The sequence below is a fragment of the Hakea prostrata genome, chromosome 9, assembly GCF_041222555.1.
Source record: "Hakea prostrata isolate BN-2017 chromosome 9, UWA_Hpros_2, whole genome shotgun sequence".
In the NCBI taxonomy this organism is placed as follows: Eukaryota; Viridiplantae; Streptophyta; class Magnoliopsida; order Proteales; family Proteaceae; genus Hakea; species Hakea prostrata.
Genome location: NC_142608.1, coordinates 54668505 through 54684666, shown reverse-complemented (window position 1 = coordinate 54684666; position 16162 = coordinate 54668505). Strand labels below are relative to the sequence as shown.

General features: G+C 42.7%; 1 protein-coding gene across 1 annotated transcript; it reads left to right on the top strand.

The window, feature by feature from the left end:
* Positions 1–7460: 7460 nt before the first annotated feature.
* On the top strand, positions 7461–8033 carry LOC149005593 (uncharacterized). The gene has a single exon (XM_089135948.1). It carries the CDS (start codon positions 7461–7463, stop codon positions 8031–8033), a length of 573 nt encoding a protein of 190 aa, XP_088992074.1.
* Positions 8034–16162: the final 8129 nt, after the last annotated feature.

Sequence of the window (16162 nt, the reverse complement as noted above, 5' to 3'; positions counted from 1 at the left end):
CCTTAGCCCTGACATATGTCTAACCCCAACCAAAGTTCACACAATCCCATCAAACATGCAAATCTGCATAGTCCTAACTCCGACAACCTTGCTTTCCGCATTATTTGCCATCTTGACATTACCACCCTCACATGCATGATGTGTAACAAACTAATCCTTGACTGAACACATGTGAAACAAACACTCAGAGTCTAAAATCCAATATGAAGTATCCAAACCTGATGATGAAGTCAGAAGGACATCATCTCCCCATCATCGCTCCATAAGACGATAGTAGATGATTCATCACTCTCCTCGTCCTACCTTTTCCTATCTTCCTTACACTTTGGACAATCCTTTTCTATATGACTTTCCTCTTTGCAATAGTAACAAGCTACTTTGCGACCAACAGACTTTTAGTTATCCCTTTACTTGCTAGACCCCTTAATTCTCCCACTTGAACTTCTTCTACTTGACCACCTCTTACAACCAAGGCACTACTTTCATCTGACTCCCTATCACTGCAATTTTTCCGCTGTGTTTCATTCATCAGTAATGCAATAATAATATCATCAAATTTAAAAGTATCTGTTGGAAAATGACATGTCAGCATTTGCCACATCAGCTTCTATTGGTTTTGACGATAACAAACAAACATAAATTACTAATGACTATATTAAGTCGTGTTGTTTTAGTTCAAGATGAGAACAAGTGGACCAACTCCAAGTCAAGGCCATATGTTCATGCTTAAGTCAAGCCCAAGCCAAGATGGACATGAAGATGGGCAAGAAGTCTAAGTCAAGATGACCATGCCAAGATGGACATGAAGACCATGCCAATATGGACATGAAGATGATCATGAAGAATGCAGTACAAGAAGACTCAAGAACTTCAATGATCAAAACTTAGATGAAGTTAGGAGTTAGGACACCTCCATATGCACTCTCATGTAATTGTATGTAATCATGTGCATATCATGTCACTAGACTGACCTAGGACATAGTAGGAAGGTGTATGAGGCTTAGGGTTGACCAAAACGACCAAAAACCCAAGGCAAATCCAAGTCCCGTACTTGACTTGCTACAGACGTACGACCGTTTGACCAGACGGTCGTCCGTCTAGTTTCTGTCAGGTAACAAAAAGTCAGATGGAATTCCATCTGGCTTGCTAAAGCCAGACGAACGTCCGTTTGGTTTCAACTTAGCCTCCAACGGTTAGTTTTTAACGGCTACCGCAGATGGACAGGACAAAAAATGTGTCACACCTCTTGTCGAACGAACGTCCGTTTGGTGCATGCATTTCATACATTGAGCATACAACTCTCATTGCATCACATTCACACAAGGAGTAAAGTGTCACACCTCTTGTAAGGTAACATCTTTCCTTTGTAACTGTTTCAATTCTAGTCTAGGTATATTAGAATTGGTTTTTGGGTGCTCTTGCCCGTTAACAAAGATTGATTGGGTGCTCTTGCCTGTGAACAAAGATTGTAAAGGGTGCTGTTGCCCTACTTGGTAAACAAATATTGTAAAGGTTACTCTTGCCCCGTAACAAAGATTGTTGTAAGGGTTTGATCTCTACCCACTATATTGAAAGAGAATCATTAGTGGAATACTCTATTTAGGCCAAGAGATGAGTGGACGTAGAATTGTATAGTCGAACCACTATAAATCCTATATGGTGGTTGTTTGCTATTGTTTAAATTCATTTGAATTTTCAATTTACCTTGCATTTCTGCACAAACCAAAAAATTGGGACAATCCACTAGTTGCAACTGATTTACCCCCCTCTAGGTTGCACCAACAGTTGGTATCAGAGCAGGAGCTCACTTTGAGATTTAAATCAATCTCTAAGAGGGTAAAAGATCATGGTTTTTCCTTTTGACCAAGTTCCTTCAATAACTGAAGGACTTAACACTTCTAGACTACCATACTTTGATGGAGAAGGTTTTGCCTATTGGAAAAATAGGTTTGAAGATTTTCTTTGTGCACATGATTTTGAAGTTTGGAACATCATGTCATGTGGACCAAATGAAGTTCTCAAAATAGATGAACAAGGCAATAAAGTACCCAAACCCAAAGCCGAGTGGATTCCAATCGATAAGGTTAAAATTCAATTAAACCACAAAGCAAAAATGTTTTTTGCAATGTACTTTAAGTGAAAGAATCTATAATAGATGTGGCATTTGCAAAAGTGCCAAGGAAATATTTGATAAGTTGGTCAATACATATGAAGGGACTGACCACATCAAAAAGATGAACTTAGATGTCTATATGTTTCAATGTGAAGAATTTAAAATGTTAAATGATGAGAATATTACTTCCTTATTTAGTAGATTCACTGACATTGTTAACACATTGCATAGCCTTGGAAAGGAGTTAGAAAATGAGAATGTGACAAGAAGAATTCTAAGAGCCCTTCTACCCTCATGGAGACCCAACAAGACCCCAATTCAAAAAGCGGGAAATTTGTCAAAAATCACCATTGATGACCTTATAGGATCTTTGGTTGCTCATGAAGTGGAGCTTGAAGAAGACAAGCAAGTTCTATCAAGTGTGCAACATGATCAAAAGAAGAAGTCCATAGCTTTAAAAAGTGCCACCAAGAAAGAAGAAGAAAGTGAAAGTGAAGAGAAGACTTGGACATTGAGGAGAAGATATACTCAATTGCCAAAGAATTCAAGAAAATTCTCAAAAAGAAAAGAGGAAAGCATCCTCACAAAGGAGAATCCTCAAAGGAACTCAAAGGTAATGATACGGAAGTTTCCTACCCGACCGGGTCAGACCCGGTTGGGGCTCCACATCCAGTCGGATCTCTCATGATATGAGTTTCCTACCCGATCTAGTCATACCCGGTTGGAGCTCCATATTCAGTCGGGAGAGGAGCCGATTGGCTTGATCAAGGCGCGATGAACACTCGACTAATATGGCAACCATTCTCAATGAGAAAAGTCAACTCCTTTGCTGATCGAGTGGGATCGACGATAGGAAGGCATGATCTCAGGAGAAACGGCAGCCACCGTCGTGTAGACTTACCATATACATAAAAGGTAACATGAACGCTATAAGAGGAGGGACCTACCCCTCTAGTAAGTATCCAATACATTTTGAACTTCGTCTTGTGTTCTCTTGGCACGAGACCTTTGATTGTTCACTGCTTGACTTAGCCATCGGAGGCGGTTGCCCGATATTCTAGCCGGCCCACATCTAACTCTTTTTGCAGGACTCATAGTCATCGGCTTAAAAGGGGCTTAGTCGGGTACTGCATCAACATAACTGATACACATCAGTTTGGCGCCATCTGTGGGAACGACAAAGTTTCTAAGTCATGGTGAGACGAGTAAACAACAGTCGTACTCGGCAGGAAACTGCTAGGGATGACAATCACCAAGATGATTGAACACATCAGGAAGAAGGGGTCGACCGCTCGATCCGAATGGAACAAGACCCTCCTGAGGACAACCTGGTTCCAGAAGACCTGAATGGGGAAGGTACATCCAAAGGTCCCCAAGGGCACGCCACTGCGGCGGATGTAGATGAACTTAGAAAGAGCATGCTCGAGATGCAGGGAGTATTGCGTAACTTGGTCCATCAAATTGGAGTCGAGCAAGGAGCAAGGTGTAACACTCAGGCAGGAAGATTGCTAAAAGCTTTTCAAACCTTTAGGGGATCCCGACAAAGAAGGGGTATCCCGAGAGGTAGGAAAATCGAGAGACGGATACTAATCCATCTCGATCGGGACAATCGTCAACAAACTCCAAACGGGACTAGGGTCAGTGCCCTAGATCGTATTTTGGTACCATCTAGGACAGGGTCCTTACCTCAAAGGAACCATCGGGAGGAGATTGAGGACCAAGGAGAAAGTCTTGCCCAGCCTTCCCGGTCGAGGATATCAGTAGCATGAACGCACTCCCAAAGGGAGGATGCCGCTGAATCTGATAGGACGGTGTAAGACAAAATCGTCTCCGAAGGAGGATGGCTGAGGTCGAGCAAAAGTTAGAAGATCAGGATCATGACGAGGATCTGGATGTGGTTGATCGGGAGCCTTTCTCAGATGAAATCATGAATATGCCACTTCCACAGAACTTCATCATGCCAACTTTCACCCCTTTCTAAGGAAAAACCAATCCAAAAGAGCACATAAGTTACTTCAAGTCGGTAATGACTTGTCCTCGGTGAGAGGACGAATTACTTTGTAGAACATTCCTGGCTTCACTTAAAGGACCAGCCATCAAGTGGTTCAACAGCTTGAAACCGGAATCCATCAATAACTTCCGAGAACTTGCTTGGAAATTCATAGCCCGATTCAGGAGTGCCACCGGGAGTAAAAAGACGTCTGATAGTCTATTCATCGTACGGCAAGGGAGAAATGAATCCATTCGGGATTTTCTGAAGCGCTTCGATGAAGTAGCCATCGAGATAGAAGATCTGGACGACCAGGTCGCCTACAGTGCACTCTGGAGCGGTATCACACACCAAAGGCTTCTGGAGGTTCTTTTGACAGACAAACCTAAGATGTACGGGACGCTGTTGCACAAGTGCTAGAAGCAGGCCAGTGTGTATGAGGTGATCAATGCACGGGTGAAAGTTGATCGGGACCGAAGAACTGATCGAGACACAGAGAAGAGTTCCCCGAATGACCGAAATCAGGGATCTAAGAATAAATGGAAACGAGATCAAAGACGGGAAAGTTACACTCCCCTCAACGCAAAGCTATCAACGATTCTGATGAACATTCGGGATAAGAAATCTCTAAAGTGGTCTAGGAAGTTGCATTCACTTACAGAGGATAGGGACATGACAAAATACTGTCGTTTCCACAAAGATTATGGGCACCACACGGATGCTTGTCGAATCCTAAAGTAGAAAATTAAGAAATTGATCCAAGAAGGCAAACTTGGACAATATGTAAGGAGACCTGGGAAGCCCGTGACAGTTCACCCGAACCGAAAAAGAGAGCCCGATCACCTAGCTCTAGAGAGGCCTCCAAAAAGGCTGATAAAGGAAAAGAAAAAGAAGATCGGGAGGAGACATTCGTCTATGTGATCATGGGAGGCCCGACCATGGAGTCAATTAGGAAAGCAAAGCAGAAGGCACGGTTTGGGGGAGCTGTGCATCTAACTAAAAAGAGGCCAAATCCAGCGTGTTCGGAGCCAATAACGTTCATAGATGCAGACCTGAGCGGAGTTGTAGCACCGCATGATGATGCAATCATCATCAAAGTCAAAATTGCAAACTGGGAGGTTCATCGGGTCCTGGTTGATATGGGATCATCAGTCGATTTAATATCATACGAGGCTTTCAAAAGACTCAAGTTAGCTGATGACCTACTGACTCCCTTATATGGTTTTGCAGGATCCTCGGCAATAGCTGAAGGAACAATCCATTTGGATTTAAAGATCGGGAAATCACCCCGAGACACCCTAGTTCGGGTCAATTTCCTGGTCGTGAGAGATCTATCAGCATACAATGAGATTCTGGGACGACCAACACTCAATGCACTTGAGGCAGTTGTGTCTCCCCAACACATGAAACTTAAATTCCCGACCGATGTAGGGGTCGCGGAATGCTATTCCGATCAATCCACTTCCTGGCAATGTAATATCCATTACTTGAAAGAAAAACGGAGGTCAGAGAGCTCGGGAAGCGCATTAACCATTGAAGTTTGAGATGATCGGGACAAGGAGAATATGCAGAGGGTAGAACCAGTAGAGAAACTTGAGAGAATTCAACTCAACCATTCACTACCCGATCGAGGGACATTCATTGGATCAGAGCAACCAGATGAATTCAAGAAGGAACTCACAGAATTCTTATGTGATAACGCGGACATCTTTGCGTGGTCCGCAAATGACATGCCCGGGATAGACAGACGGGTAGCAGAGCACAAACTCTGGATACATAAGGATGCTACCCTGGTCATCCAAAGAAGAAGAAATTTTGCGATCGAAAAGCATGAAGCAATCAGAATCGAAGTTGAAAAACTCGAAAAATCAAGTTTCATTGGACCAATTGAATGTCCCACTTGGTTGGCCAACGTGGTAATGGTCAAAAAGGCGAACGGGAAGTGGAGAATGTGTACTGATTACACAGATTTGAATAAAGCTTGCCCGAAGGACTGTTACCCTCTCCCGAGGATCGATCTCCTGATTGACGCAACCGCAGGACATGAAGTCCTTAGCTTTATGAACACTTACTCAGGGTATAACCAGATCCTAATGAGTCTGGAAGATGAGAAGCATACATCATTCATGACCGATCGGGAAATTTTTACTACCAAGTAATGCCTTTCGGGTTAAAAAACCGGGGGGGGGGCAACCTATCAAAGGGCTGTCAACAAAACTTTTCAATACCAGATCGGGAGAAACATGGAGGTTTATGTTGATGACATGCTCATGAAAAGTCTAGTTCGGGCAAAACACTTGGCAGACCTCAAAGAAACCTTTGATGTGTTGAGAACATATCAAATGCGTCTGAATCCCGAGAAGTGTGCCTTCGGAGTTTCCTACGGGAAGTTCCTCAGTTTCATGGTTTCTCAAAGGGGAATCGAAGCTAACCCGGAGAAGATCCAGGTGCTGATTGGGATGAAACCGCCCGTTTCTGTAAAGGAAATCCAATGTTTAACTGGAAGAGTTGCGGCACTAAACCGGTTCATTTCTCGAGCAGGGGAAAAGTGCAACTCTTTTCTCAAAGCGTTAAAGGCTACACCAAACTCAGGAGAAATCACCTGGACAGAAGAATGCCAGCAGGCATTTGAGCAATTGAAAACATCTCTCTGGACAACACCTGTCTTGGCCCGACCAGTAACTGGGGAACATTTTACAGTTTATCTTGCCACGTCACCGACTGCATTCAGTGCTGTACTGGTAAAAGGAGAGACAGTCCAAAACCCGATCTACTATGTGAGTCATGTACTCATTGATGCTGAGACAAGGTACCCGGATGTGGACAAGTAAGCTCTAGCTCTCTTGGTGGCATCGGGGAAGATAAAGCCCTATTTTCAAGCACACCCAATTGTAGTCCCAACCAACTTCCCACTCAAGAAAATACTCCAAAGACCCGATGTAGCTTGAAGGATGGTCGGGTGGGTAGTGGAGCTTAGTGAGTATCAGATCAAATTCAAACCGAGGACAGCCATAAAAGCACAAGTTTTGGCTGATTTTATAGTGGAGAGCAACCTATTGCAAAATGCAGATCAAGCAACAACTCTCGAATCATCAGACTTATGGATTCTACATGTTGATGGCTCGAGTAGCATTTGGATAGGGAGCCGGGTTGACACTCAGAAGTCCCAAGAACTTTACAGTCAGCTATGCATTGAGATTCAACTTCTCGGCTTCAAAAAACGAGGCTGAGTATGAAGCTGTTATAGCAGGTTTGAGAGTTGCCTGAGCCCTCAGAGTATGAGAATTAGAAGTGAGAAGTGATTCCCAACTTATTGTGAATCAAATAAAGGGGGAGTACAATGCAAAAGATGAAAGAATGGCCAAATACTTGGCCAAGGTTGAGCAACTCCAAACACTCTTCGATCGGGTATCATTCCTCCAAATACCCAGGAAAGAGAATGAACGGGCAGATGAATTATCTCGGCTATCTTTAGCCAACTACATAAACCTGGACTCGGCAGTTTATGTCAAAGAGGTAGAATTCCCGAGTACGCAGGAAACAGAAGTCTTGGAAATCACTAGCAATCCCAACTGGACCACACCTTTGGTGGCATACCTAAAGAAAAATAAGCTCCCGGCTGACTTAAAGGAGGCAAAGAGGGTAAAAAATCAAGCTGCTCGATTCACCATTGTAGATGATCTGCTATACAGAAGATCCTTCACTGAGCCACTTTTGAGATGTGTTGGACCTTCCCGAGCCAGCTATGCTCTAGCAGAAATCCATGAAGGAATTTGTAGCGCGCACATGGGTGGAAAAGCTTTGGCACAGAAGGTATTACATTCGGGTATATACTGGCCACTGTACAAAAAGATGCTATTGAATATGTTCGCAAATGTGAACAATGCCAAAAACATGCCAACGTTTCAAAAGTACCTGCAGTACCCATGATGCCCGTCTCCAGCCTGACACCATTCGCAATGTGGGGAATGGACCTTGTCAGGAAGTTACCGAAGGCTTCAAGAAACTGGGAGTATCTTGTGGTTACCATAGACTACTTTACGAAGTGGGTCGAGGCTGAACCGTTGACTTTCATTACAGAGAAGCAAATGGAAAAGTTTTTTGAAGAAAAAGTTATTTACAGGTTCGGGATACCCCGAATCCTCATAACAGACAATGGAAAACAATTTGAGAGAGCGGGATTCAAATCTTTTTGCAAAAGATATCACATTGAGCATCGATTTGCCTCAGTTGCTTACCCCCAGAGCAATGGACAGGTAGAGGTCACCAACAGGACACTATTGGATGGGACTAAGAAGAGATTGGAAGACAGTCGTGCACAATGGGTCGAGGAACTCCCGAGTGTGTTGTGGTCATACAGGACAATAGCGCGAATCCCAACTGGAGAAACTCCATTCTGCTTTGCATACAGAACCAAAGCCCCGGCTCCCGTGGAAGTGCTGGCTGGTTCATTCCGTTACAACACCTTTGATGAGAAGCAAAACGACCAAGGCCTAAGGGAAAACTTGGACCTCTTGCAAGAAACCTGGGCGAAGGCCTAGCAAAAAAATCAGTTGTACCAAAAAAGAATAGCACAACACTACAACTCTCGGGTCAAGAGCCGAAGGTACAGATCAAGAGATTTGGTGCTGAGGAGAACAGGGGCTTCTGACCCAAAGAATCAAGGAAAACTAACTCCAACATGGGAAGGGCCTTACTTGGTGGACAAAGAAACGAAATCGGGAGCATACCGACCGGAAAGACTCGAGACTGGAAAGCCAATTGATCGGTCATGGAACTCCACCAACCTAAGAAAGTTCTATCAGTAGTTCTGTATCGGCCGGGTCTTTCCCGGTCATCCTGCACCTTAGGGTTAAACTGTTTAGGGTCCTTCCCAGTTTATTATGCGCCTTTTAAGAACTTGCACTTTTTAAGGCAATAAAACTGATTCGGGTACGCCCCGGTTTACTTGCACCTTCAATAAGGACTTGCATCTTTTTCAAAGGATAAAACTGATTCGGGTACATCCCGGTCTACTTGCACCTTCAATAAGGACTTGCATCTTTTTCAAAGGACAAAACTGATTCGGGTACGTCCCGGTCTACTTACGCCTTTTAAGGACTTGCACTTTTTAAGGCAATAAAACTGATTCGGTTTCTTCCCGATCTACTCCTACCTTTATTAAGGACTTGCACCCTTTCTAGGGACTTGCATCCTTTTTTAAGGATAATAAAATGATCTGGGTACATCCCGGTCTACTTGTACCTTTGTTTAGGGCTTGCACCTTTTTTTGAGGTTAAACTATTTCGGGTCCTCCCCGATTTATTTTGCATCTTTACGAAAGATTTAAATCTCTTTTGTCCCGAACAAGTCAAAAAGAATATAGTTGAAAAACACTTGATTCAATTTCATTCAAGAGAAGAGATTACATGACTCGGGAACAAGGATAAAAATTGTCACATCCACCCAGCCGGTACCCTACTTGGCATTCCTGAGTGTGTGATCCACAGCCCCAAAGATCAAGTATCGAGGAAATCATCCTCCCACATAAGCAATAACATAATCAATAACATAAATAATCCATGTACAAAGTATAAATGAGAGAACCAAATACGAGAGGAATAAGATCAAATATCATCAGAGTACGAAAGATAATAATAATGTCAAGTCATAAAGTAAAGTGAGGCGGAAAACTGACAATACTAAAATAGTGGAAAGAAAGTGGTAAAAAGGAAAAGGGGAGGACAACTAATCCCAAAAGGATGTAACATCAGTAACTAGATTGTTTTCAATCTTATAGAGAACATCTCTATAAGTGTAAAGCTCAAAAATAGCACAGGGACGCTTCCATTCTATCGATGGACTAAGCATTGTACGCAGCATGACCACCTGAGGAATCTTCAAGGTAATCGTCGTAACCGCAATCACCTTCTTGGAAGTATGTCTCCTCTCCCTGCGCTTCTTCGTATGTGCAGTCATAATACTCTGAGCCTGTAGAGAAATATAACAAGACATAGTACAAAAGGAGTGAGTTTCAAAAGAAACCCAGTAAGGTAGTTAAATCCATAATAACATAAGTGGCAGGATTTCAAAGCAGAACATAATGCAATATGATATGAAACAGACAATGTATGTATGAATCTAACTCTATGTATGCTGGTCTCTATTGGCAGACATGCTTTAAGTCATAGCACCATACTTCTTTGGGAAGGTCTCATTACACAACGCCATTTGGTAGTGGGTCCGGCATCCCTCGGGACATTCCATGGCTGGGGTTTAGGTCACCTCTCTCTCACATCACCATTGGTCTAAGTATTGGCGCATGTCAAGGTAAAGCCTAGCCAAATGCAAGTCTTCTACTTAGTTATGTCAACTCAGTTCCAGATATGTCCATTCCTCGCCCCTGGCGATCCTTTCCGGTATCCTTCACACTAGAGTCCTCATAGTCCCTGACTACGGACTCATCAACCATATTGGTTATCCACATATGGTAAACAGGAAGCTCTCATGTCCCCTCACGGGTTGGTTACTGGTCTTGAGCGCCCATGAGCCCAAGACTATCCATATGCAACCCTACCAATGAATGGCCCCTACAATGTGATTCATGTCCTCTCACGGGTTGGTTACCGGTCTTGAGCACCCCCAAATCCCCATTGCTACTACGGGTCGTTCGGTCTCAATACCCCTCCGACTAGGGTCTGATATAACGGGGACATCCTAGCCAAACACTGCTAGACAGTCCTAGGTATGACAACCAACAGTTCAGGAAGGTGTCAAAGGGCATCTCCGGAAACATCCCATAATATTCCCGTTGATGTCCAAGGACAGAAGTGTAAAATCCAGCTTTTACCTAACCTTGACCTGACCCGGTCATTGTTATGTTTGTAGGTCCAAAGACCCGAAGTGGTGGTAGGAGGGACTTATGGGCCCTACTGGTTGATGACGTAATGTCGGGATTCCAGTTTATGGACATTGATGATGCTGCTCCTTCCTTGAGCACATTACCAGTGCTAAGTTAGAATCTGCACACTGATGAAGAGCGAGACAGTTGAAATAGCAAACGGACTCCTGTGCATAATCCGAAGGTACTCCCTGAAACTAGACCTCTTGAGTGAACTGTAGGAGAAAACCCCATGTAATTTGACCTTGTATAGCCCTCCAAGTCCGCACCTAAAGTTGCTGAACTATTCTGTAAAATTTCTGTAGAGATTGTTTTGGTCGATACTATTGGTCGATACCATCGACCAAAGGTATCGACCAACAAGTCTCATTTGAGCCCGGATTTAAAGATTCTTGGAATATTCTTTTCTATTTATTTATTCCTCGAGACTGGAGCCCTATTCTCGCGTTTTTAACATCTGGGAACGTGAGAGAGCCTCCCAATAACTCCTCCTTGGTCTTAATCAATCATTGCCAACCACTCATTCCTACTTTCTTGTTCCACTTTAAAGGTATGACTCTCTCTCCTAATCACTTTCTCACTCATCTTTTCTCTATTTTACTGTTGGGACCATGGCCAAGGTGCTGCAACCTTGCATACACCTTGCCATGAACCTTCTAAACCCCATACAATGATGTTTTCACCGATATGACTATGATTGATTCACCTCATGATCATTGACTACACATTTCCATGATTTATTGCTTACCAACTTGCTTTATTTACCAAAACTGAGATGAAGCTCGTGATTAACCTAATCTATACCTTGCATATGTGCTCCATGTTACTTCTAAACGATTCCCTACCTAATCCCCCATATTTTCCCCTAATTTGCATTGAGATATAGCCAATGCCATGATCTACAACTCTTAACCTTAATATGTCAATTTGGGGATTTCCAAATGGACCATTGGATTATGAAAGTTTCTTGATAATTAGTGTCCCCATGTTGTGCTTAGACTATCCTCCAAGTTTCATGTCAATCCGAGACCCGGAAGACCAAATCGGGCAAGAATCCGAAAAGCCCGACTTTGCTGTCCTGGAATTGATTTGGTCGATACTATTGGTCGATACTATCGACCAAATGTATCGACCAATAGAGTTCTTTGTCAACAACTTTTGCCCGATTCTGATTCGTTTGATCTTCGATTGTTCTGATTTCTTCTCTAACCTTTCATATATGCTTGTTTAGGACTTTAAGACTATTTGGGCCATTGCTTTTGATCTTGGACCATTCTCTTCTCCGATTCAAGGTAAGGATAGTTATCGATGTAATTACCTAGGATATGGAAATCTTGACTTGGTATTCCTAACCTAGTAAATATAGTTTCTATTTCATATTCTTATCGTGTTAGACTTGCTACATATGTCTTTTAACAGTAGCTTTGTGTTTACATTATATTACTTCAATGTTTTATCATGTTTATCAATTTCAATATATGATGACTTATGTCAATGTCATGAATTGAATGTTTATTATGACGTTGTATCTTGTGAACTGATATGATGAACTTGGGCATGTGATTGCTTAAGTATAACTTGGGATTGAGGGGTACCCTACTGGTGCTTCTGTCCTTGAGCATCGGAGGGAATAGTATGGGATGTTCTCCGAAGGTGTCCATTGACGCTTTCCCGGGTTATTGAATGACATGCACAGGATTTGTCTAGATGTATGGCTAGGATGTCCCTATCATATCAGACCCGATTCGGAAGGGCATTGAGACCGAATAACCCGTGGTAGTAGTGTGGATTTGTGGGGGCTCAAGACCGGTATCCACTCCGTGAGAGGACATAAATTGCATTACGGTTACCCGAAAGGGGCCATTTATTGGTAGGGTTACAAATGGCTAGACTTGGGCTCACGGGCACTCAAGACCGGTGAAATGATCCGTGAGAGGGACGTGAGAGCTTCCCGTTTATCATTTATGGATGACCAATAGGGTTGATGAGTCCGGTGAGTAATATCCGTGACTCTAGTGTGAAGGATACCGGAAAGGATCCCGAGAGGGGAGGAATGGAAGTATCTGGAACTGGCATGATATGATTAAGTAGATGACTTGCATTGGGCTAGGCTATACCCTGACATGCGCCAATACTTAGACCAAACGGTGATGTGAGAGAGCGGTGACCGAAACCCCAACCATGGATTTGTCCGAGAGGGATGCGGGACCCAATTCCCCCGGTGATGAGTGACTCGAGACTACCTAAAGAAGTATGGTGCTATGACTTAAAGCATGTCTACCATAGATGACCAACATACTTAGAATAAAGTCATATTGCATTATATGCCTCATATCATCTGCATCATTTTATGATTATCTTGTGGTTTATGTGTGGTGGGATAACTTCCTCCTTGCTGAGTTCTTTTGAACTCATTCCTTTTCTCATTGCAATATTTTGTTAGGCTTTTCTACAGGTGATTACTCGATGGCACCCTCCCCGAGGCGGACCCGGATACCTCATACTACCATCCGAGGAGGCTGGCTACGTTGAAGACTTCGGTGACCATACCGAAGAAGATTACAAGGCGTACGGGGGTTAGCCCCGGAGTTGTATGGGAGCAGTCATGTTGGGTCTCCATGGTCCTCAACTTTGAAGAAGATATATTTATTATGGAGGAGACTTATGAGTAGTTACCCCTTCTTTTGTGACAGTATACTTAGAAGAATTGTAATAACTTTAACTTACCTTTATAACTTGAGACTTGTACTTAACTAAATTTTGACCTCACTTCCGTTTGGTGAAGGAGTGGATTCCGCCCATTGCCTTCTTAATTTATCTGATTTGATATTTATTTCCGCACTCTGATTATGTCTGACACCTTATTTCTGAATTCCATGATCATTCATTGTTAGTTTATGATTATTATCTGTTCATGATTGTATTATCGTCGATGTGGATTATGTGGTCCTTGAACTATGGATCTTCGGGGCTGTGGATCACATCCCGGGTATGCCAGATAGGGTACCGGCTGGGTGGATGTGACAAGAAGTGTCAAGAGGACACCTCTCCTTCCCAAACCATACCTAATCAGTCACAATCATTAATCAATCATATCACAAGTATAGTAACTCCCCATATGGAAAGTAATCAATAACATGATCCAACTCATATATAATTGGCAAGTAAAGTCATACATAAACTAAATAAAGTAAACAAGTAATGCTACTGTAATTAGAGTAGTTGCATCAGTAGTACATCAATATAAGAATCTATTTATGGAAATAACTAAATCATGCAACCTATGTAATTAAAGAAATAACTATCCTTACCTTAAATAATTCACAAAGAATCCCGAGAATCAAGGAAGATCTTTCCTAATCTTGGAAAGAGGATCCTAGACAATATATATACCTTATTAGGAAGGAACTCCAGAAGGTAGGAATCAAAACAATCAAAAATAAACCAAAATAGAGGCTACTATCCTCATTGGTCGATTGATTGGTCTACTGACCCAGTCAACCAATCAGTCGACCAACAGAGTCAGTGACAGACAAAATCAGAGATTTCTGATCCGAAATCCGAATTTTGTGATTCGAATTGCCACCAAACAAGAAGGGAATGCTACGATAGTGTATTGGTCTAAAGAGAAATTCAAAACCCTAACAACATCAAGTCCTAAAGTCACAGTTTAGGAAATAAAACTTACCATAAATAGGCCAGTCAGGGTTCTTGGAGAAATCATAGCAAATTCATGGAGGGGAAACTAAAGAATGATAGATTACTAATCTAATAGAGAAATCATGGAAAGCATGTACAAAACTTCTAGAAAAACAAATCTAAGATTGAAGAACTTTGAATAAAAAATGAGAAAGAAGATAAAGACATGGTTTCCTTCAAAAGCAAGTGATGATCTTGATTAAGATCATCCATCAAGCCTTAAATCCTTAGGAAAAATAGAGAAAAGAGTGGAGTGATGGTTGCAACAGAAATGCAACATCAACCCCACTATTTTCAGTCAGAAAAGAAAAGAAAAACAAAAGAAAACTAAAGATGGAGAAGAGGAGGAGGGTGATCACATACCTTGTGATGCAAAAGCAAGAGAAATGATGAAGATCCAACAAGAAAACCACCAAAGATGTAAAGGAGAGGACTTGGGGAGAGCTCTGGTTCGTTCTAGAAGGTTTGGAGGCACAAAAGATGAATTAGACTCGAGATTGGACTTAAATAGAGCAGCCAATACCTAATTCAGCAAAACAGATCTCATTGGTCGATTGATTGGTCTACTGGTCCAGTCGACCAATCAGTCGACCAATCAGGACAGCAAGGCCAAGGTAGGGAATTGAAGGTCCAGATCAAATCCAAACTAAGAGGGCTTTTACACACACACCAAGTGGCTTACCTAGCATGTAGAAGTGCCTTCGAACCAAGTCAAATAATACTCCAAGTCCATCAACTAATCCCATCTTCATCAAGGTGTAGTTTCCTTTTCAGTCCTGAACAAGTTTCCATAAATGGAACTCTGTCATCAACTTCCATGGATTCTAAGCCAAACACCAAGTCTTCCACTGAGATGGCCCATAGTTGACTTCTTCCTTTACTTTGGGTTGTCGGACCTACAAACAACAGGGTTTCCGGGTCAAGGTCAGGGCGGAATTTCACAAAAATAATGCATGCTAGTTACAGATTAAACTTGAACTCTGGGTTACATAACTCGGGAGCAGAAAGATACAGGACAGGGGACACAAAAAATACCAAAATCACACCGGCAAAGAGATGCTTCATACTGAAGCATCTTTGAACTTTTCGCTGTCGCCGAGAGCTAGATTCATGTGCCGATCAAAAGCCATAAATTTACCAACGAGTTGACGCTCGTCTTGGATTGTCACACGCATCTTGTCTCGGACACCTCAGTCGATCTTCAAGGAGGGGCTTGCGGGAACGTTCTCTTCAACAGAAGGGCTGACCAAACCATCATTGGACACATTAGTGTCAACAATGGTGTCGGTTGGGGATCCCTTGGCTTCTTCTTTGGGAAGTGATTTCTCCGGGCCATCATCCTCAGCCTCTTCCTCGGACTCTCCCTCGACCTCGTCTTCGCGTTCTGCTTCTTCTTCATCTTCCTCAGCTTCTACCTCGGGTTGAGTCCGAGGTCGGGGGTCAATATATTCTATAGCATCAGGGAACGAGGTATCAAGAA